General features: G+C 39.1%; 2 protein-coding genes across 12 annotated transcripts in view; one reads left to right on the top strand and one right to left on the bottom strand.

Annotated features, from left to right (window-relative positions):
* Positions 1-22,492, bottom strand: part of LOC127531011 (oocyte zinc finger protein XlCOF6-like) — a 112,343-nt gene that overhangs the window by 38,903 nt on the left and 50,948 nt on the right. For 2 of the 11 annotated variants that reach the window (XM_051939040.1, XM_051939041.1), the window contains 2 exons: positions 15,548-16,819; positions 13,876-15,206 (listed from right to left, as the gene is read on the bottom strand). In XM_051939040.1, the coding sequence (XP_051795000.1) occupies positions 15,093-15,206; positions 15,548-16,819 (1,386 nt within the window). In that variant the 3' untranslated portion in view covers positions 13,876-15,092. Of the gene's footprint in view, positions 1-13,875; positions 15,207-15,547; positions 16,820-19,477; positions 19,580-19,910; positions 20,078-20,210; positions 20,372-22,492 lie in introns of those variants that run through there. The other 9 variants (XM_051939037.1, XM_051939043.1, XM_051939036.1 and 6 more) reach the window with 9 other exon arrangements.
* On the top strand, positions 2,086-5,920 carry LOC127531013 (zinc finger and SCAN domain-containing protein 2-like). Its single transcript, XM_051939048.1, has 2 exons — positions 2,086-2,390; positions 3,264-5,920. The coding sequence occupies exons 1-2, from the start codon at positions 2,186-2,188 to the stop codon at positions 4,580-4,582; spliced, it is 1,524 nt and encodes a 507-aa protein (XP_051795008.1). The 5' UTR covers positions 2,086-2,185; the 3' UTR covers positions 4,583-5,920.

Raw genomic sequence — 22,492 nt, 5'->3', positions numbered from 1 at the left:
GAAACACATCAAGAATCTGCTGGATAAATTCATCCTGAAATCCTTCCATTTCTGTCCTCAATATTCTACCAAATATGAAAGATTCCTTTGGAAGCAGATCTTCAAGGATTTTAGATTTGATTTCCAACAATCAGAATGTTAGAAGTTTCCCTGTTGATCATATTTTACTGATAGTTTCTCCCAAATGTTTCAGCTCATTTTTACTGGAATATTCTGAAGTAAAGTTTGTGTTTTCTGGTGAATGGATCAGATCTCACATTTAGTTTCAATCAAACCCTGAGGATTCTGGAAAATACACACAGCTTTAAAATAATGTTGGATCATCTGCTGACTGTGTCGTTATTAAATGCTTTTAGAGTTTCATTATTTTAACCCTCGTGTCGTTTTAAAGTTTGAAAATGTGGAAAATAATAAATATTTTCACAGTGAAACTTCTGATGTCCACATTTTAACATTTTTGGGAAATTTTTGAACATTTTTTGGTGGAAAAAGAAGAAATGTTTCTAAAGAACATTCACATAAAAATCAACCAAAATCCAGTAAATTCTCTGGATTTTGGTTGATTTTTATGTGAATGTTCTTAAAGAATATATCAGAAGTTTTACTGATAAATATGGAATCACTTTAAATATTTTTAGGATTTTTGGAAGATTTTTACTAATTTTTTGAAAATATTTACAAGAATTTTTTTTTTTGCCAAATTAGGGGGATTTTGTTTTGTTTTTTAAATAAAACTTTTAAGGAATTATTGGAATTTTCTTCCTGAAGGTTTTTGCACATTTTCATAAATTTAGTGAATTTTTTTGCTGAATTTCTGGATTTTTTCCTGTTTTTTGGTGGCGTAAATGAAGCCAACAGGAGGGTTGATATCCAGAGCTAATAATAAACAGCAGAGGACTGATGGGTCTCCTTGGTGTTTGCTCCTGTTAACGTCTCATCTTCTAGTAGTTCCACATTGAAGGAATTCTGCTGGACAACATTGAGAGCATATGAATGAATTTTCCATCCAAAATAATGCAGTGAATGTCAAATAAAGTGGTGTTGAAGCTTGTCAGAAGCTTTCAATGAATGTAGAAAGAGTGTAAAAGCAGCATCCTCTACCAAATGAGCACAATCCATCAATCATCATCAAAGTGTCCAAATTCCAGAGAAGACATGAACTGCAGATTGTAAATGAGTCAAAGTATCAATTTAAAATCATTTCTAGACCATGATCACAAAGTCAAACACTAGATTGTTCTTTTGTCCTTTTCTGTCTCGTTTTCACATTATTTTGTCTCGTTTTTGTCTCATTTTTTGTCTTTTTTAACCTGACTTTTGTGGTTTTGATCCTGTAGTAAAAAGTGGTCCGGCCCACTTGAGCTCAAACTGGGCTAAATGTGGAACCTGAACTAAAATGAGTGTGACTCCCTGATTGAAACCTTCTTTGAATGCTTCAGTCATTCTCTAATATCAGCCCAGAAAAACGGATCAAAGTTGGTTGTAAGTCCATCTGGAGCCGCTGATTTCCCCAAAGACATTTTCATTCCAGCTCTATCAATCTCTCCAAACACATGCTTTTAAAGTCAGTCTGAGGAAGAAATGCTTTGACTTTTTAAGAAACAAAAGAAGAGGGGGACTGATTTTGCTCTTCAAGGTAAAATGGGAAAAGTAAGAAGGCACTTCAGTGGTGCAAGAAGAGACTCAATTGTTCTAACCTGGCTAAGACTCAGACACTGCAGTCTGAAAAGTGGACTGGCTTTGATTGGGAAGCACAGAGATAGGAACTGTGAGTGAGGTGAACGAGAGACTGTGAGAAATGTTCTTCTAAAGTGTAAGCTCTACTCATGCCAACAGAAGAAACATTAGAGACAAGGAGCAGCTGGACGAACTGTTTCTAATCTTTGCTTTCTACTTAACATGGAGGAGTGGACAAATATGAAGAAACTTCTGAACTTTCTCATGACCACAGGACTGCATCAGAAAATATGGAGGATTCTCTAAGGACTATGAGTAACATCCAGTAGGTGGCAGCAATACGCCAGTGATGCGTCTGGTCTGCCTAATTCAATGAGGAAGAAGAAAGTAACTCAGTGTTTCTGCCGGAACTTCACAGTGTGACACCCGGCGGATGTAAACAAAGAAGCATGAGCAGAGTTTGCTTCACTGCTGTGTGGACTGAGCTGTAAAACGGCTGTATTATAGTATGAATGAGAAATATCAGAGCGTTAAAGTAACGATGTGTTCAGTTGAGTATCTGAGAGAGTTGATCAGCGACAGACTAGCTGCTGCTGCTGGAGAAATATTCTCAGAGTTTGAAAAAACCATCGTCCAGTACCAGGAGGAGATCGATCGTCAGCGCAGACTGCTGGATGTCATCTGGAAACCACACATCCCCTTACAACCCATAGGTGTGTATGTGTTTTGATGGTGAAGAATTCCACTTCTGGCATGTAGAACATCATGAAGTGTTCAGATGAACTGAGACACACTGTGAGGAAGAGAGAATGGGCTCATAATATGGAGTCTGTTAGTTGATGCTGTGTGGAGTTTTAAAAACGTGATCGTTGTGTTGATTGACCCTGGAAGCAAGAACCAAAGTTTCCTGTTCAGAGGTGCTGGAAGTGTTTATCTGAACTACTCCACACTGACAGCAACTGCATTGTGTTATCAAACAGTTTATTAATAAAACTGGCAGAGGACTCAGTCATTCCATCATTTCAGTCCAGAGACATAATTCCATGTATAGAGATCATTCATGATCTAAAGAAAGAGCACATACAGAGTTAGAGAGTATAGAAGTCATGTGTTCAACTGCATTCCACTATTAACATGTTGGGTTTCACTGATGAGTCAAATCAACAGTACAGTAACCAGCAGTAAAATAAGAATAACATTAAAATCCAAATGTCCTGACAGGTTTGAAGGCTGAAGAGGACAGCAGCTTTATTCAGACAGATTTTAATGGATCCCCATCAAACCTGTCTGTGTGGTGTGTAGAAAAGTACCCAGTGGTGTTTACCATTAGAACTTTGTGATCCTGTATCCACTGTGGAACAACGTGTTCATAGAAATGTTCAGTCATTTGGAGATGCTTGTATCATTCCTGCTGCTGTTTCATGGCTCAAAGACTTCTATTATAAAGCATCATATTCGTTTTGCGTCAAACATTCGACTGTTGAGCTGATTTTGTTGGAGACAGCCAGTCCTGGACAAAGTGACAGATGTGTGTTCTCTCATCATCACAGTAGTAACCATTGTCTTTTGTCTCTTTGTTCCTCCAGAGCTCCCACAGTCTTATGTCTGTGAGAATGAGAAGACTGTCATTGACCATCAGCCCCATGACCAGGAGAAAAACTCCATGGTGGACCATGAGGACCCAGAGCCTCTACGGATTAAAGATCAGCAGGAGGAACTCTGCACCAGTCAGGACCAATCAAACCCAGAGATTTCTCAAATTAAAATGGAACAGGAAGAATTGTGCACCAATCTGGACCAATCAAACCCAGGGTTACCACAAATTAAAGTGGAACAGGATGAACTCTGCTCCAGTCAGGATGAAGAGTTAATTGGATTGAAACAGGAGACTGATACCTTTGAGGTGACTCCTGCTGATGAGGAAAGTGACCACAGTGAACCAAAACCAAACAGTGATCAGCTCCTGTTTCACATCTCTTGTGTAGCTGAGAGCCCAGATCAGGAAGGAAACAAGGATGTAGACTCAGGATCAACTAGATGTATCGAGCAGAAACCAAGACATCAGAGTAACAACAGTCACAGTAATGATGTAGACAATGCTCCAACATCAGCGAGACAGTGTGATAATGACAAGGCAAGAAAATGTGCAACATGCGAGGTCTGTGGAAAAGCTTTTAGTCGTAAATCAAATTTAATCAAACATCACAGAACCCACACAGGTGAGAAGCCATATTCTTGTGAAACCTGTGGAAAAAGCTTCAGTCAGCGGAGCTCTTTGACTGAACACTTGAAATATCACACAGGTGAGAAGCCGTATGTTTGTGGAACCTGTAAAAAAGGCTTTATTCGACGGACCCATTTGACTGCCCACATGAGACGTCACACAGGTGAGAAACCATATGTTTGTAACATTTGTGGAAAAAGATTTTCTAGTTCATCAGCACATAATAGGCACATGGCAGTTCACAAAATGGTAAAGCCATATTCTTGTGGAACCTGTGGAAAAAGCTTCAGTCAGCGGAGCTCTTTGACTGAACACTTGAAATATCACACAGGTGAGAAGCCGTATGTTTGTGGAACCTGTAAAAAAGGCTTTATTCGACGGACCCATTTGACTGCCCACATGAGACGTCACACAGGTGAGAAACCATATGTTTGTAACATTTGTGGAAAAAGATTTTCTAGTTCATCAGCACATAATAGGCACATGGCAGTTCACAAAATGGTAAAGCCATATTCTTGTGGAACCTGTGGAAAAAGCTTCAGTCAACGGCGCTCTTTGACTGTCCACATGAGATGTCACACAGGTGAGAAGCCATATTCTTGTGGAACCTGTGGAAAAAGCTTTAAACATAGTTATCAATTAAAAGCCCACATGAGAATCCACACAGCTGAGAAGTCATGATCCTGAAACATCTGTGAAAAATAAAGAAGAACTAAGCTTGAAACAACATGTAAGAATTGGTACAGGTTAAAAGTAGATGTTTTAGATTTAAAGCAGCTTTCGTCTGTGCTTCAACAACAATTGTGAGGAAGTATGTAAGCAATCCTTGATGATTAGACCAGATGGAGTCTGGACTGTGGTGGTGGAGCAGCAGGCAGAAGAACCAAACTGAATGTCTGGATGGATATGGTATTGGTACAGACTGCTACATTTCTGCTATCATGACATCCTTCATCAGCAGAGCACTGATTGGAGATAATGTGAAGCTGTTTGGAACATTTTCACATCCTGCTGAGAGAACATGGCTGTTCAGGTGTGAACATACTGCTGGAATCCACTCAGCTTGAGCTCTGCTGTCTTTCAAGTAAAAGGAGGCAACGAGATACAGAGACATTGTGACAGTAGAACACAACAGAGTGTGTCACTGCAGCAGAGGAGATCTGGACGTGAAATAAAGTTGTAATAAAACGTCTACAGCTCCATGACTGCTTCATGAAATGTTTTGAATGTTTTCAAACAGATGAACATTTACAAGTTGTTTAATAATTAATGTAACATTGAAGATCCCCAGCAAGAATAACTCTGAGTCAGATATCAAAGACATAACCAACATTATTATGTTTTCAAGCAACAGACACGTGGTTTTACTAGTAGTAGCTGATACACTCCTGCAAATGTCAAAACCAGAAATGTTAAAAACAGGTGAAGCTGTGCTGCAGTTTCTGCTGGTTACATAAAGGTCTTATGCTATTTATTTCTTCTATTGTCACCACATAGGTCATCTGTGTGATTTGTTAGTAGGATCTCATTGTGTCGTCATACAGCACATTGAACCCTTGTATTGTCTGAACGTCCTGAACACTCCTCCTGTCCTCAGGGTCAGAAATGACCTGCCTCCACTGAGCCTCTAAAATAGAGCAGCTTAATGGAATTTTTAACCAAAAATCTATTTTACTTGAAGAAACAACCTGTCATGCATCACACACTTTGTGAATGCCTGTTTTTGCTTCCTCAGAGGGTAGAAAGACTGTATTTAATCAGTGAACACCATTCGTTTTTATACCATTGTTCATGCTGTAACTGTTTTCTTTCTATAAGTAGAGGTTTATTATCACTATTATTGCTGCTAAAGGTACTGCACAGGTGTAAACATTTCTTGTTTTGCAAGAGATAATACTTCTATAGCCTAATAAAGTACCAGAAATGTGCAGAAATGAACTTGAAATGCATTTTTGAAAGGAAACAACAGTGTACTGTATCCTGTACAATGGAATATAAAACTACAAAACTCAACTACCAGATACTAGTACTCTCTCATTTTTTGGGTCATTGCTCCCACCCGAAAGATGCATAACCTACATCAATCATAAGAATAGAAAAAATAACAGATTCAAGCAAAAATATTCCAACATATTAAGCTCTAATTAACACATGGAGGACAGACTGCAACTGTATTTGTGACACGTGCAGCACACAGTATTTGTTTTACAGTCCTTCTTGTTACTCCTGGATGACTAAAAAATCTGATCTCTGACCTGCTGGGAACTGAAACCTGAAAACTGCCCTCATGGCTTCAGCAATATCAGATTAGTCCACATTAATTTGAAAATCTGCAAATATGACAATCTCAACAGTCCAGAAGTAGCCAGGGTGTAGAATCTTGACCCCACTATGTATTATGCTAGTTATTTAATGTTTTGTAACCTAGGTCACTTTTCCATGGGGGTCAATTTTCTATCTGACACCGGGTAAAAAATGACCTGAAGACAGTCTTTGTACCCTGGTGGTGTACAGCTTTGATGAAAATATAAACAAAAACAATGTTTCACTTTTTCTAATGTTGGGGTCACTTGAGGAAAAGTGATCAAATTTCAAGTTGAAAAAGGTCATTTAGGGGCCGTTCTATGCTATTAAACATGGTGGCCTGGTTCATTTTGACCCGAAGACAGCACTAAGGTTCAAACAACAGCAAATCAGTAAAAGTATTTTCCAGTTGAGTATGCTAAGAATTGACCTCAAGTTTAAATAATGAGTCCACAGTATTATTAGTTATTTAAAGAAATGCATGAGCAGAATTAGCAACAAAAATGACTAAAATGAGACACAAAATGAACATCTCATTTGGATCATTTTGTACATTTCAGTCTGTTTTTAAGAAAAAAAAGTGTCATAAATCAGACTGTAAATGATCTATGAACAAAGCTCTCTGTAAAAACCTTCAGAATGTTGAATAGAATAAATGTGGACAGTTTCATGACTGGAAGAGAAGATTTCTGGATCATTTTGTGTCTCATTTGTGTCATTATGTGTTTTGTTTTGGTCAGTTTACATCTTTCTGTCTGGTTTTAAACATTTTGCATCTTTTCATGTTATTTTTTTTCTTCCATTTTGGTCATTTTGTGCCTTAATTTTGACCATTTTCATTTTGGTCATTTTGTGTGTTTTTAAGTTTATTTCTGTTTAAAATTGTTCATCTTGTTCATTCTTTTGGTCAGTTCACGTCTATTTCATCATTCTGTGACTTAGTGGCCATTTCTGTTTCAGTTTTCATCTCATTTTTGCTCTGAATTGCTCATTTTATCTCTCATTTTAGTCATTTTGCATCACTTTAAGGTTGTTTTTTTTCATTTTCTACATTTTGTGTCTCATTTTCGTCATTTTTGCTTAATTTTAGTCCCATTTTGGACACTTTTATCTTTTTGTTTCACATTTGATGTCCCTTTTCTAATTTTATGGCTCATTGTGATATTTTTCTATCTTGGTCGGATGTTTTATGTTCCATTTTGGTCATTTTGTGTCCCATTTGAACTGTCCCATAACATTGTTGGACCGTTCAGTAGACTCTGTTTGGGTCTTTTTCTCACCACTGAAACATTTTGTCCATTTTTGTCTCATTTTGGTCATTTTATAGATTAGATTAGATCCAACTTTACTGTCATTGCACAGAGAACAAGTACTAAGACAGTAAATGCATTTTTTAAAAGTCCATTGTGATGTCAGAGAGAAGAACTAACAACTGTTACCACATTCCATATTCTGAAGAAAAACATGGAAACACTTGAGAAAGTCAGTTTAACACACAAAGCTTGGAGATATTGGAGAGTTGTGGTGAAGATTTCAAGTGTGAAACTTGTGAAGACATTGTGAGCAAAGACTGTGACAGAAAAATGAAGCCTCCTCAGCCAGATAGGAAACATTCAGGTAAGACAGAAGTCCAGACAACGAGCTGCAACTCAGCTCCAGATATCAAACTACACACTGACATGTTAGACTGAAGTTTTCACAACACTGACAAGCTAACATTTGCTCATTTTGTGGCTTATTTTGATCAGTTTGCATCCTTAGGGTTGTTAGTGGATAAAATGTTGTCATTTTTCATCTCTCTTTGTTGTTTTTGTTCCATTTTGGTGACTTAAAGGCTGTTTTTGTTTAATTTGCTCATTTTATGTCTCATTGAGGCTCATTTTTATCATTTTGTCTCTAACCTTGGTCACTTTTTGTCTTTAGGATTGTTTTTATTCCTCATTTTTCGTGCCTTTAAAATTTTTGTTCTATTGTGAACATTTTGTGTCTCATTAAGATCATTTTTTGTATCATTTTGGACATTTTGCATCAGTTTAAGGTTTTTTTGTTTCATTTTATGTCTCATTTTGTGCATTTCAGTCTGTTTTTAGGGAAAAAGTGTCATAAATCAGACTGTAAATGATATATGAACAAACCTTTCTGTAAAAACTTTCAGAATGTTGAATAGAATAAATGTGGACTGACGAGGTAACCTTACAGAACCTTTACTGTTGTGATGTACACATTAACCTGACTTTATACACTCCGAGAAAATATATATATCTAACCATTGTGATAGGGATAAATAGAAGTTCCAGTCTGTTGATTTTAATTGCAGGATAATGCTTTATCGGCTGCACAGTGCAGTAGTGGTTAGCACTTTCACCTTGCAGCAAGAAGATCCCGGTTCAAATCTTGGTCTGGGCCTGGGATCTTTCTGCATGGAGTTTGCATGTTCTCCCTGTGCATGTGTGGGTTTTCTCCGGGTACTCCGGTTTCCTCCCACAGTCCAAAAATATGCTGAGGTTAATTGATTACTCTAAATTGTCCGTAGGTGTGAATGTGAGTGTGATTGTTTGTCTGTATATGTAGCCCTGTGACAGACTGGTGACCTGTCCAGGGTGTCCCCTGCCTTCACCCGAGTCAGCTGGGATAGACTCCAGCACCCCCCATGACCCTAGTGAGGATAAAGCGGTGTATAGAGAATGGATGGATGGATGAAAAAAACAGGCATTTGGGTAGTTCACACACATTCATCAGGTTATAGCATTATTTGATTCTAAATCACAGGTTATAATATCATACTGTGTTCCCTTATTTTGCTGTCACTCTGCCAGAGCCCCATTCTTATGGCTGATTCATGGATCTCATACCTGTATGATTCTTGACAGACTTTAAATATATTTTTTTATAATCCTGTTAAATGTTGAGTGGAATAAAGCAGATGAAAAACAAACAGATGATATAATGTGTGCTTGTAATGAAGAACTCAGAGTCAGGATTTTTAGTTCTCATTTCATCACTAGAACAGGACTTAAAGACTCACATCAGGATCAAGTGTGGCTGCACAAAAAGCTGATTTTCACTGGACAATAATGTGTGAAAGTCTGTCAGCAGTTTGGAGATTCACTGCTTCCTCTCTCATTTCACACTTTGTGCAGCTCAAATGCTTTTAGCTCAAGTGAGCGTCAGAGGAACACCACATCCTGATTTTCACTCTCAACATTTGACCGGAAAAAGACGCAAACACCACATTTGGCTCCTGGAATAATCACAACTTCCATCTTTGAAGAGGAACAAGTTTACAAGGAATCATTTAGAAGGATTTGACAAAGAAACACATTTAATCCATGAATGTGAAAACATGTTTGTCATGAGACAAACAGAGTCATGGAGAGACTCAACTATCTGTTCAACACTGTTTCTGTACCAGGAGGAGACTCTGGAGACTCAACTCAGCACAGAGACACTGAGGAACCAACCCAGAAGAGCCCAAATCCAGGATAGAGAGGTTGAGTGAATGTGGTGTTGAAGGTGTGGAGGAGGATCAGAGAGTCAGAGGAGACTCTGTAGAAGGACAGAGTTCCAGCAGGAACGTCCACATAAACTGAAACTCTGTGAGAGACTGAGGAAGACCTGATGGATGTTTGACTGTGATTGTGCCAGACAGAGCAAGCATCACTATGAGCAACCCTGTCTCCACAAAATTACGTTCTCAGACAACTAAAATGCATTTTCAATCACGTTGCAACAGAAACGTAATTGGTCCGGCGTTACGTTGATCTGTAACGTATTCAAAATGTGTTTCTTGCTTGTTAAATGGATGCTGCAGTCACATGTTTGTGGATACAGCATGGTGGTGTCATGTCTTCTGTCAAGTACCACAAGAAAAGACGGGAAAATAAATCCTCCCTTTGCAATTTCATCGGGACGAAGTCCTCAGTGACATGGATCTGTTTCCTTCCCTGGGGTGGTTCTGCTCGTGTTTGTGGTATATGCAAATTACAAGGAGTTGTTTTTGGTTTCATGAAACATTAACCTTGTGTTTGTTTTCTTTATGTATCTTCTGTTAAACTATGGTGTGAGCATTGAGGAGGAGACTGAGATGATGGAAAGCATCTGAATTCCAATCCCCCAAAGAACTGATGAGAGGACAGCTGATGGTGCTCTACAGCCTGAGGTTGTGGATGACAAGTGTGGCTTCAACGTCATCAAGGCTTGTGTGCTTCTTTCCACAAACTCTTGCATTTACTCATGTGCACACACCTACTTATTTCTGATACTGGTGACATATGCAGGGCTTAAAGTGAGAAAAAATCCTGAGCCTGAACTTCTAAGATCCAATTTATAGTGTCAATAAACGTATTTAAATGTGTTTTAAAATGCACTAAAACACAATATATATGAGATTCTATTAATTCAGAGCACATATGAGGTCATCTGGTGGAAATAATGCCCATTATGATCCCACTATTTTATTGTTGCTCAAATGTAAAACCTTACTTGGCCAAAACTTAACGCATTTTAGAAAGTGCCCCAAGTCTGATTTTTTTTGTGTTGATGTTTCAATACCACATCACTATAATTGCAAAGATTTATTTTAGTGTAAAGCGGAAAAAATCATGAAAATCAAGTACATGTATTATTAATAACTTTTAATAATTTTTATCTCTTCAGTAGATTTAACAAGAAGTCAAAACAACACCAACCACACCAACAAAACTGCTACAAAACGATGCTGCTTTCCTTCATAAGGCACAATTTTTACTTACATTATCTCAAGTGTCAGTCTCAAGAGAATATTAAGTGCTTGGAGAATACTGTTTGAAAAAGTCATTTCTTTTTTCGTTTTTGCTTTGTTTGTGAATTTTCTGAACATTTTCTTTTTAACATGTTCAAAATGTTGTTTGTTGAAATAAACTGCAAAACACAGACAACAGAATTAACTTGTTTAATATTCTCTGGAACACTACAAGAGAATAAACTGTCATATGTCACTTGCTATACCAACTTTGTATTTAATCAGGTAATAAAAGTACTAGTATTAACTCTTTAATGCAATTTTAGTTATTGCCTCACAATATAAGATACCTCTGAATAAGTTGATCATGATGCTGACTCTCTCAAACTCTGTAACTAGCAAAGAAATTCGGGCCTTCCTGATCTGGTTTATCTGGATCCTGGCAGCAATGGACTGCTCATGCTGAAGAACTTCTACTCTGGCCTTCTCCTCTGGAGTCAGCCCATTTCTCACACAGATGTGATTAAGAAGCCCTCTGCAGCACATAACCACACATACTCATGTTAGTTACTGCTCATCTGATAAACCTCAATAATCTGTGTGATTAGTTTAAATCATTTGATTTTCAACTTGAACTGACACACATTTTGTTTGTTTTTGATAAGGGAAAAAATGTATTCACTGTATAATTTGTTCAGTTGGCTTTTAATTTAAATGTTTCTATTTTTTAATCTATATTTTGGGAAGAAAAAAACGGTGAAAGCAGCCTAAGAACATTCTTATTTAACTACCTATCCATTATTCATTTCACACAACCCATACGTTCGTTCTGTTCTTACTAACAATATTTGCTTAAGATTGGAGAGTTTTTGTTTGTGGCTAGACATCATTCTGATGCATAAGGTCACAAAATCTGCTGAGAGCTATTTAACTCATTATTACAAACATCCTATATGTCCTCAAATAAAAAAGGTTCATATCACCTAAGCTACGTTCAGTTTGTGCATATTTAACTAAACAGATGTTCTGAGGAAAATAATGGGACAAATCCGTATGGCTTGATGTTTGATTTTTTTTCCTTTCAAAATAAAAGCCAGCAAACTAAATAGCTGTTTCCTTTTTTCCTTTTGCCGTTGTAAAACACATAGAAAATGTTTAAAGATTAAGAAATCAAACAAAATCAACAACTTCTGTTTTTGTTACTTTTTTAATTCAGTACCTAAGCCCGTTTGTTTTTATTTTGTGGCGAAACCATGGGGACTGTGGGACATGCACGCGCATCGCCACTGACGCACTTACGCCAATGGGGCGAGTCAACACACCGCGGCTCAGGGATCGCGGCAGCGGCTGCTCTCTTTGTTAATCAGCAGAGACACATCCTTTCTCCTCTGTCACACAAAGTCTGAGCAAACTTTAGTATCTGCGTCTTTGAGCCAAACACAAGCTCCAACGCTATTGACCAGTGATCAGCTGCTCGATTCTTCACCGCACCACTCACAGATTGGAGCTCCGTGCGCTCTGGAGAGACCAGGCAGCCACAGGGCTGGGACATGTGGAATGGGTCTACAGTCCAAGCAGAAATAAAATAAATAATATGCAATATATATCAATGTGTTTCCAGTAACTCCCTTTAAATATAATTACAAAAAACACAAGCAAATTTTGATTTTGTTTGTGGGATACTGTTATTTCCTATCAGTGGCTCAGCAGCACTGACGATGCCGAACCAAGAGGGTGCAGCATATCGTGCTGCCCCGCAGTCGATGCGCACTCGCATTTAGAAAACTGTAATTGGATAAAAGTTCTACCAGAAAGTCGCATGCCTGGACAGAAGGTGTATATTTTTTAATGTAGGATTTGGAGTTTGATTGATTAAAGCGGAGCAACTGAATGCACAATGACGCACATGCTTGGAGCCTTCAGACGGAGATGGATGAAATTTTTTAAATGGTACACTTCCATGCGCCGGAAAACTTTAAGCCCTGTTAATATGGAGGACCCTCCGGGGGAACGCACAAACGGAGGGGTAGTGTGTAGGGATAGTGTGTAGGGGGCGGTTTGGGATTCAGCCGTAGTGTGTCGGGATAGTGTGTAGGGGGCGGTTTGGGATTCAGCCCTATTGTGTTTCCACTACGTGTTTCTGCCACGCCTGCAGGATGACCTTCATACTTGTGGCAGTGGTTGGACAATCATCCAATCAGAACGCAGAGCCACATGACACCCAACCAGCTGTGGATGCTGGGTCGCACACATCACCCAATTCCTGGAGTACAAAACACAGAGCTACATGCAAATACAATGTGATTTGAAGCAAAACATTGATTCTTGTGTTTTAACAATATTAGAGGGCAAGAAAAGTGAACAGAGTGTCAGAAGTCCCTCACTGGAAGACAATTTCTGACAAGAAAAACCTCCAGCAAGAAGTCAAAGGATGCTTTTCCTCACATTAAGAGTCGTCCTCACTGGAGCCGCTGAGAACTTGGACATTGCTGCGTAATTTCTACTGAGAAACTGTTCCAAACAAGAACATGAGTGTTGTTTCCAGAGCAGTTGTGGCCTGTGTTAGGACCATCTGAAAGACAACGTTACAACTGCAACAATGGAGCACTGATGCTGGAATCAGAGATTGAGGTTTTTCAACAGTGGAACTCCGTTTCAAAAAACTTTTTTAAATCATAAACTATGGATATTTCTAATGGTATCTATGAAATATTAGCTCAGTATGTCAGATACTTTCTTAGAGGTTTTTCAGTGGACTGTAGATCCAGTTTCACTCATTTTTATTTTCTCACATTGAAATTTGAGGCTGTTTGAAGATGAATATCCCAAGAGCAATTCTAGATAAAAGCCTGAAACCTTCACTTGTTTGTCTTGTTAACATCAGCAGATCAGATTGCTGTTAAATACAGCAGTGGAAAAAAGTTTTTGGACATCCCATACATTTGTGAAATACTGGTCTTTAAGAGTCATTTATTTTAGTACAATCAAAAAACTAAACACATCCAAAAAAAATACATTAAAAACTGAAAATTGACTGGTTCCATAAAATGAGAAATTTGGTAGAATTTAGTTTTGTTAGTTTTCCTTGTAAACAACAAACCAAATAAATATCATTAACCACGCCTGACGAACGTCAGTGGGGTTACTGTATTCGCTTCGGTATGTGGCTGGCTGGCTGGGTAAGTATGTATGTATGTATGTATGTGGCGAGGTATGTCCGGTCAGATATCTCTGCAAGTGCTGAAGTGAGGATAATCAAACTTTACACTGAAGATTAGTCTAAGGTCCCCTGCTCACTTGTGGAGTTACAGGTCAGCAGATCAAGTAGGAAGGGATATATGTAGCATGATCAAAACTGATACATATTGCATCATTTGTATAGGGAGGACAGGATTTTCGCCAGTAGAGGGCGTGGTTCTGGCCTCTACTGAGGGCTCGTCGAGTTTGTGTCTTTCTGATGCAGCCACACCCTTAGAAACACACACAAAAAAAGACTTAAATATTTCATGATAATCTTCAAGATGTGTAAAAATTTTCAGGGTGCCTGAAAACTTTTATCCCTCATTTTATCTGTCAAAGCATGAAAATGTGCCGTTATAAAAACGCCACCATCTCCAGACACATATATGTGGTCATGGTTCCATGATGCCAATGTCATGCTAATGACTGGATGCAGCTAATTTACAAAGAAATTATTCTAAACTACATGTCAGCTTTCAAAGATTGGACTTTTCATCCAACACTTCATGTTTTTGTATTTATATTTCAACTCATACATAATCAGAGATTAGTTGATCTACTTGTTCAATATTAGAGATTCTTCATAGATAGATAGATAGATAGATAGATAGATAGGGTTAACAAATTCACCCTGCTGCTCACTGCCACCATCCAGACGTCTATCCCTCTACCACTGATAATAACTGAGTAACCACTTTGAATGGTATAATTAATTTACCAGTCACGTCTGTTAACGACAGCTTTCCTCTTAATGGATTTTGCAACGAAGCAACGAAGACACTAAACGAGAAATTAGACCTGAATTCTGTGAAGCCGGATCTCAAGGACTTTAAGTTTGTGGAGGACTTCATGAACTTTTACTGAACCCTGCATGGACAAATCTTCTTGGCAGAGGTTCAGTCTGTGTCCAGTGTGCATACGCTGGTGTCATTGTAGGGTTCCCTGTTGGTTGGACATTGGTCCAGACTGGTCAAAGCAGCACTGTTCACCATTGGCAGAGTGCTGACAAGTCTGAGGGTTTTGTCCATCTGTTCCGTTCTGCTTGGAAAACAAACACACAGAGAACGTCAGTGTTTCCTGCAGCATTGAAGAACTGATGCCTTGCCCGAGATAGACAGCACCCCAAATGACATCTGAAGACACTTTTACCTGTTGGAATTTAACATTCAGTTAACTGATTACGTCAGAATTCCTAATCTAACCTACATCCCCAGATTAACCTGGACCAGATTTCTGTATCAAAACAAATACAGGTTAGACTGAACGATAGCTGATAATGTGTTCACAGAACAAAACATTTTTGAAACAATTTTGCAGCAATATCAAAAATTATCCAATACACAATTGTGTGTACACTGTGACTGAGACCAGTCTTTACATACCTCACTGTGACACTGATTGAATGCTTTCTTTCTGGTGTGGATCTGCTGGTGTCGTTTCAGGGAACCCAAAGTTGTAAAAGTCTTCTTACACTCATCACATCTGTATGGTCTCTCCCCAGTGTGGACACATTGGTGAACTTTGAGGTTTGCATTGTAGCTGTAGCGTTTCCCACACTGGTCGCAAAGGTATGGTTTAACCCCAGTGTGGGTCACTTCATGAGCTTTTAACTGTGAGTAAAGTACAAATGGTTTGCCACAGTGATCACACACATACACATCATGTCCAGTGTGGATGCGTTGGTGACATTTTAAGCTCTGTTGGTGTTTGAAAGATTTTTCACAGGAGTCACAGTGGTACCGCTTTCTACCAGAATGGGGGCATTGATGGATCAACAACTGTTCATGTTGAGTAAATGTTTTCACACACTGATCACAGTTGAATGGTTTAACTCCACTGTGAATGAGTTGATGTCTTCTTAAGTTACTCTTCCGAGTAAAAGCCTTTCCACACTGATCACAGCTGAATGGTTTAACTTCACTGTGAATGAGTTGATGATCTCTTAACCTTGTCTTGTGAGTAAAAGCCTTTCCACACTGATCACAGCCGAACAATTTCGCTCCAATGTGAATGAGTTGATGACTTCGTAACAGAGGCTTGGTAGTAAAAGTCTTTCCACACTGATCACAGCTGAATGGTTTAACTGTACTGTGAATGAGTTGATGTCTTCTTAAGTGATTCTTTTCAGTAAAAGCCTTTCCACACTGATCACAGCTGAATGGTTTAACTCCACTGTGAATGAGTTGATGTCTTCTTAAGTGACTCTTTTCAGTAAAAACATTTCCACACTGATCACAGCTGAATGGTTTAACTCCACTGTGAATGAGTTGATGACCTATTAACATTCTCTTGTGAGTAAAAGCCTTTTCACACTGATCACAGCCGAACAATTTCACTCCACTGTGAATGAGTTGATGACTTGTTAGATTACTCTTCTTAGTAAAAGCCTTTCCACACTGATCACAGCTGAATGGTTTAACTCCACTGTGAATGAGTTGATGGCTTTTTAAGTGACTCTTCTTAGTAAAAGCCTTTCCACATTGATCACAGCTGAATGGTTTCTCCACAGTGTGAATACGTTTGTGAATTCTTAGCTTTTTTGTTGTGCCACATTGCTCACAACTGAGTGATTCATCTCTTTTTGCTGTTGTTGCCGAACCATCCTTATCCTCCTCAGAGGTCCGACATCTCACTCCATTGCTGTGTTTACATTTCTGTAGCAAAAGACAAAGATAAAAACAGAGGCACTGATGGAAGAGCAATCATGAAAAAAATTGAACCTTAAAGTCTCAATTCCATGCAGTTGGACATGAGGCTGAAACAAGATCAAGAATCTGCAGACATGCTAGCAGCTTTGTCATTAGAAACCTAGAAATGTGTCAACAGCGCACTCATTTTTTTAGAAAGCAAATCTCGTTTTGAAATCGCGCAAGAGCTTGCGCAATCACGCGATTTCGGAACGAGATTTGCTTTCTTGCGTCCGGAGATTTGGATACAGACCACAACAAACAGCGATCGCCAGGTAATGTGGAGGTTTTCGTTCACTTCTCATCTCTAGTATGTTGTGGGACACTCATTGAGACTATCTGAGGCGGTCAGTGTGGGGCAAAAGCACGGGGGGGCCAGCTGCCCCATACTTTTCGCTAGCCGAGCTGCAAGCTGAGCTGCTAAGCTGCCTGCCTGGCTAAATACTGGAGGTATGTCGAAAATTCATTTCTCCATCACTTGTTAATTTTTGAGTGTCCCACTGCCCGTGAACGCCTCTGACGAGGCAATAGATTGCACCTGCCAGGTTCTCCCTTCCTCCCTACAGGAGCCAATGGGCGGCAAGGATAGAGGCTTCAAGGCGGTGGAGAGAACTATATACGAGCTGCGGAGGACAACAACGGGGCGCGTCCGGCGGGAGAGAGTGTTCGGCGGAGAGCGTCCGCCTGGAACGAGAGGGCGCCTGGAACGAGAGGGCGCCTGGAACGAGAGGGCGCCTGGAACGAGAGGGCATCCGGCGGGAGAGCGCGTCCAGAAGGAGAGAGGCGCCTGGAAGGAGAGCCGAAATGGTGTGAGTTAATAATGTGAGCTTGGAAGGAAACTTGGAAGGGGTGGACAAGTGGACGGAGCACGAGCTTGAAAACGGAGGCACTGAGTAACTCCAAGATGAAGCCGAGAGGAAACCAGAACGTTACGACGCGACATACTCGCAGCGGCAGGGCAGTTAGCTCTGCCTCGGGTGTGAGTATCCCTTTGGGGCTTTCCAGTAACGTTCTGGTGTGGCTATATCCCCTGGAGTGGGTTGATAAGAGGCTTCCATACTGGCAGTGGGTCTGTGTCTTGCAGGTGGTTTCCCCCGGACACGAGCCAGGCTGAGGAAGATGAGGGCTGAACCCCGGGACTGCTGAACCGTGTGCTCCGTATCCTACCACCCCTGGAATGACTTAAAGGGTGGACTTTAACAAGGATTTTAGCTTTTAGCAGTTTTTATTGAGACCCTGAAGTTGTGTTTGACTGTTTCCCCTGCTGGCTGCAGGCCCGAGGAGTGTAACGTAGGAGTTTAACCTGTACTGTATGAGAAGAATTCATTTTGTAATTAAATGATTGTTTGCCACCGGCATCTGGTTTTCTCGCCCTCTGTGTATTACCGTTGCTGACAAGGTGCTCCACCTGATCGTTAAGAACCTAGTACAAAACCTTTGCAATATTATGAATCTAGTCATTTTCCATTCCAAATCCAAAAAAAGAAAACACTCGGCGGGTGACACATTTCCTTCTTTGAAGACTGTTTTCTTTCTGTACAGTAGATCTTTAAGCTTCTTAGAAACCCATGGCTTAGTGTTTGGATATAGTTTAACAGTTTTTTCAGGAATAACACTGGTTTCACAGTACGTGACCCAGCTGCTCACAACATCACTCGGTTCATCAATATCAGCTGAGAACTCCTTAAACACGTCCCAGTCAGTAACCTCCAGACATCCCTGGAGAGTGTGACAAACTTTTACTCTGATGTTCTGCACTTTGCCTTGCTTCAGTCATTCCCATGGTGTTGATCTGTGCATGTAATTGTTTGGACAGATAAACGTCAAACCACAGCAATCTGGAAATTGCACCCAAGGATGAACCACACCAGTGGAGGCCCACAAATGTCTTCCTGATGTCTTGGTTGATTTCTTTAGATTTTCTAATGTCATCACACAAGGAAGCAGTGTGTTTGAGGTTTGCCTGAAAATACATTTTAATCTATCAAAAGCTTTCAAAGTCAGGACATCATCATCTTGAAGGCATAGCAATCTCAGTGTATGCAAACTTCTGACTGTGAAGAAAGTAATAAAAATTCTTTTTTGAAAAAAAAATCTCTCTTTCGTTATTCTGGCATTTAAAGATAATTTTGGTCATCTTAACTGACATAAAACAGGAGAAGCATTGCCAGATTTAATGTCAGATCGTGTAAATTAAAAAAAGGGTTATGTGTGGTTTATACAGTGTAAGTAAACTTCTGGGTTCAACTGTCTGAATTTCTTGAGAAGGAAAAGGCTGGTAAACTCACAATGCTCAAAAGTATTATTCTCTACCAAAGAAAATGCTGCTCTTTATCTTCCTGAACAACTTGCTTGAAAAACAAGACTTTTCTTCCGTTACTTATCTTCATCACCATGTAAGACATTTTAAGAAAGTATGATCAGCAGCTAGTTCAGCCTCAAACAAAGAACAAGCAGCTTCCTAGCAGTCCACCATTATATCCTCAGTACAGCTGCTTCTGCAGAGCTACATCTCTCCAGCCAACGTCACCTGGCTTTGGTCGGCCCATCTAACCAACTGGAGCAACTTTACACATTTTAAAGAACAAAGGAATGATAATAATGTTACAGTGGTATGTTTCTCACTTTTTGTGAAGAATCCATGTTTCCTCCGTTGTTGAGCTCAGACTAAATGGCTGCCAACATTCCTCTGCTCCTCCGTCAGACTCTCCTCCTCCTGCCAATCACCTGTCACATCAAACACATCTTCATTAGGATACCACTCTATACACAAGTGTCAGAGTGTCCCATATGTTCATCAGCCAACACAGAGGACACATTTCAACTCAATAGTTCACTTTTAGCTCTTTTCAGTTTCACCTAAAACTGATACAAATGAACTTAAACTGTTAAAAATAAGGAACATAGACAGAAAACAGACATGGAAAAAGAGAATAAAGAGAACATAAAGATGTTACTGCAGGTGATTCAAGACAGGACTGCTGGTAGAAAACTGTTCATGCTGTAAGTTAGTGAATGTATTTTACTGCTCAGTGTTCTGTTTAAAGGCAGCTCTCACTCTCTGTTCTTTGCACTCTCCCATAGTGTCAAGTGTCCTCCCACTTTCAATGACAGGTGATTCTCATTGATGATTTTTCTCAGAGTTTGTGCAGTTTCCCCACTTGAAAAAGGATGTTTCATCTACCCAGGGTTTGAGCAGGACTCCACTCATCAATCAGACAGTTGCTTTCTTTCTTTTGCCTCTTTTATTTTGCAGTGGTTAGGGTTATCGTGGCTAATGCTAATGCTAACACATACTGCAGTGGCACACATCGGCAGCTTAAACAGTCTTTTAGAGTCTCCACAATTCTGCTCTTACCGGCTGCAACCCGGATTTTGGAGATGAAGGCAATCCTGCACAGTTTGCCGCAGATCTTGATGCTTTCCCAACAGAAAGTCACGGACACTTTGTTTGAACTCGGTCATTCATTCTCAGTTCCTCCTCAGTGCTGCGTGTGTTCTCATGTATCCCGCCGGTGGCAAACCTCCAGCCGCAGATTGTTTCCGCCCCAGCTGAGTGTAGGACCTGTGCGTAAATGCTTCTCCTTCGAGTTCTCAGCTCCTTCCAGTTTGACTTGACACATAGACTGCTTTGCACTCTGTGTCACCTGTACCTTCAGAGCTCTGAATAAAAGAACAAAAGATTTATTGCAAAGAACAAAAAGGTTTTGCCTCCACAGCAGCTTGTTATGAAAATGATTGTATTTGATGATTGAATGTTCTTATTCATTGTAATACTGTGTGATGTGTGCTAAAAGAGGAACAAGGACACGAGCTATCATCAATATTATTTCATCTTACATGTCTAATTTTTAAAAAAATATGACATTATATAAATATGCACGACTGTTCAAAAGTTTGAGGTCACTCAGAAATGTCCTTTTTCTTGAAATCAGTTTTTCCTGCAGATAAATCAGATTGGTTTGACAAAAGAAATGAAGCAGTTTAAATACTGAGGTTCAGACCCTCCAGTATTATTGATCATAGAGGGACACTAATATGTAGAAATATGAAGGTTTAGAGCCACCAGTGTTAGAAATGATGGAGAATAATCAGACTCATTTAAATATTAGTATTAAAACTATCACAAATAGGAATAAAATGACCAAGAAATGGATAAAGCAACCAGAAATCTACATAAAATAACTGACATATGAGACAGAACTACCACAAATATGCATAAAATGAGAAAGATATGAGATAAAACTACCGCAAGGATAAAAAATTTACTTATTTATTTTCAAAAGTCAAAGCATTTCTTCCTCAGACTGACTTTAAAAGCACGTGTTTGGAGAGATTGATAGAGCTGGAATGAAAATGTCTTTGGGGAAATCAGCGGCTCCAGATGGACTTACAACCAACTTTGATCCGTTTTTCTGGGCTGATATTAGAGAATGACTGTTTGAAGCATTCAAAGAAGCTTTCAATCAGGGAGTCACACTCATTTTAGTTCAGGTTCCACATTTAGCCCAGTTTGATCTCAAGTGGGCCGGACCGCTTTTTACTACAGGATCAGAACCACAAAAGTCAGATTAAAAAAGACAAAAAATGAGACAAAAACCAGACAAAATATTGTGAAAATGAGACAGAAAAGGACAAAAGAACAATCTAGTGTTTGACTTTGTGATCATGGTCTAGAAATGATTTTAAATGGATACTTTGACTCATTTACAATCTGCAGTTCATGTCTTCTCTGGAATTTGGACACTTTGATGATGATTGATGGATTGTGCTCATTTGGTAGAGGATGCTGCTTTTACACTCTTTCTACATTCATTGAAAGCTTCTGACAAGCTTCAACACCACTTTATTTGACATTCACTGCATTATTTTGGATGGAAAATTCATTCATATGCTCTCAATGTTGTCCAGCAGAATTCCTTCAATGTGGAACTACTAGAAGATGAGATGTTAACAGGAGCAAACACCAAGGAGACCCATCAGTCCTCTGCTGTTTATTATTAGCTCTGGATATCAACCCTCCTGTTGGCTTCATTTACGGCACCAAAAAACAGGAAAAAAATCCAGAAATTCAGCAAAAAAAATTCACTAAATTTATGAAAATGTGCAAAAACCTTCAGGAAAAAAATTCCAATAATTCCTTCAAAGTTTTATTTAAAAAAAAAAAACAAAATCCCCCTAATTTGGCAAGAAAATTCCTGCAAATATTTTTTTTAAAAATGAGTAAAAATCTTCCAATAAATCCTAAAAATATCTAAAGTGATTCCATATTTATCAGTAAAACTTCTGATATTTTCTTTAAGAACATTCACATAAAAATCAACCAGAATCCAGAGAATTTACTGGATTTTGGTTGATTTTTATGTGAATGTTCTTTAGAAACATTTCTTCTTTTTCCACCAAAAAATGTTAAAAAAAATTTCCCAAAAATGTTAAAATGTGGACATCAGAAGTTTCACTGTGAAAATATTTATTATTTTCCACATTTTCAAACTTTAAAGCGACACGAGGGTTAAAATAATGAAACTCTAAAAGCATTTAATAATGACACAGTCAGCAGATGATCCAACATTATTTTAAAGCTGTGTGTATTTTCCAGAAGCCTCAGGGTTTGATTGAAACTAAATGTGAGATCTGATC

This window comes from Acanthochromis polyacanthus, chromosome 19, assembly GCF_021347895.1.
Source record: "Acanthochromis polyacanthus isolate Apoly-LR-REF ecotype Palm Island chromosome 19, KAUST_Apoly_ChrSc, whole genome shotgun sequence".
Classification (NCBI taxonomy): domain Eukaryota; kingdom Metazoa; phylum Chordata; class Actinopteri; family Pomacentridae; genus Acanthochromis; species Acanthochromis polyacanthus.
Note: the sequence above shows the minus strand (reverse complement) of the source record. Positions and strands in the feature narration are given on the sequence as shown.

Coding starts and splice junctions, on each gene's coding strand:
- LOC127531013 (XM_051939048.1), top strand. CDS start 2,186: ATGAATGAGAAATATCAGAGCGTTAAAGTAACGATGTGTTCAGTTGAG. Junction 2,391..3,263: donor CATCCCCTTACAACCCATAG/GTGTGTATGTGT, acceptor TTGTTCCTCCAG/AGCTCCCACAGTCTTATGTC.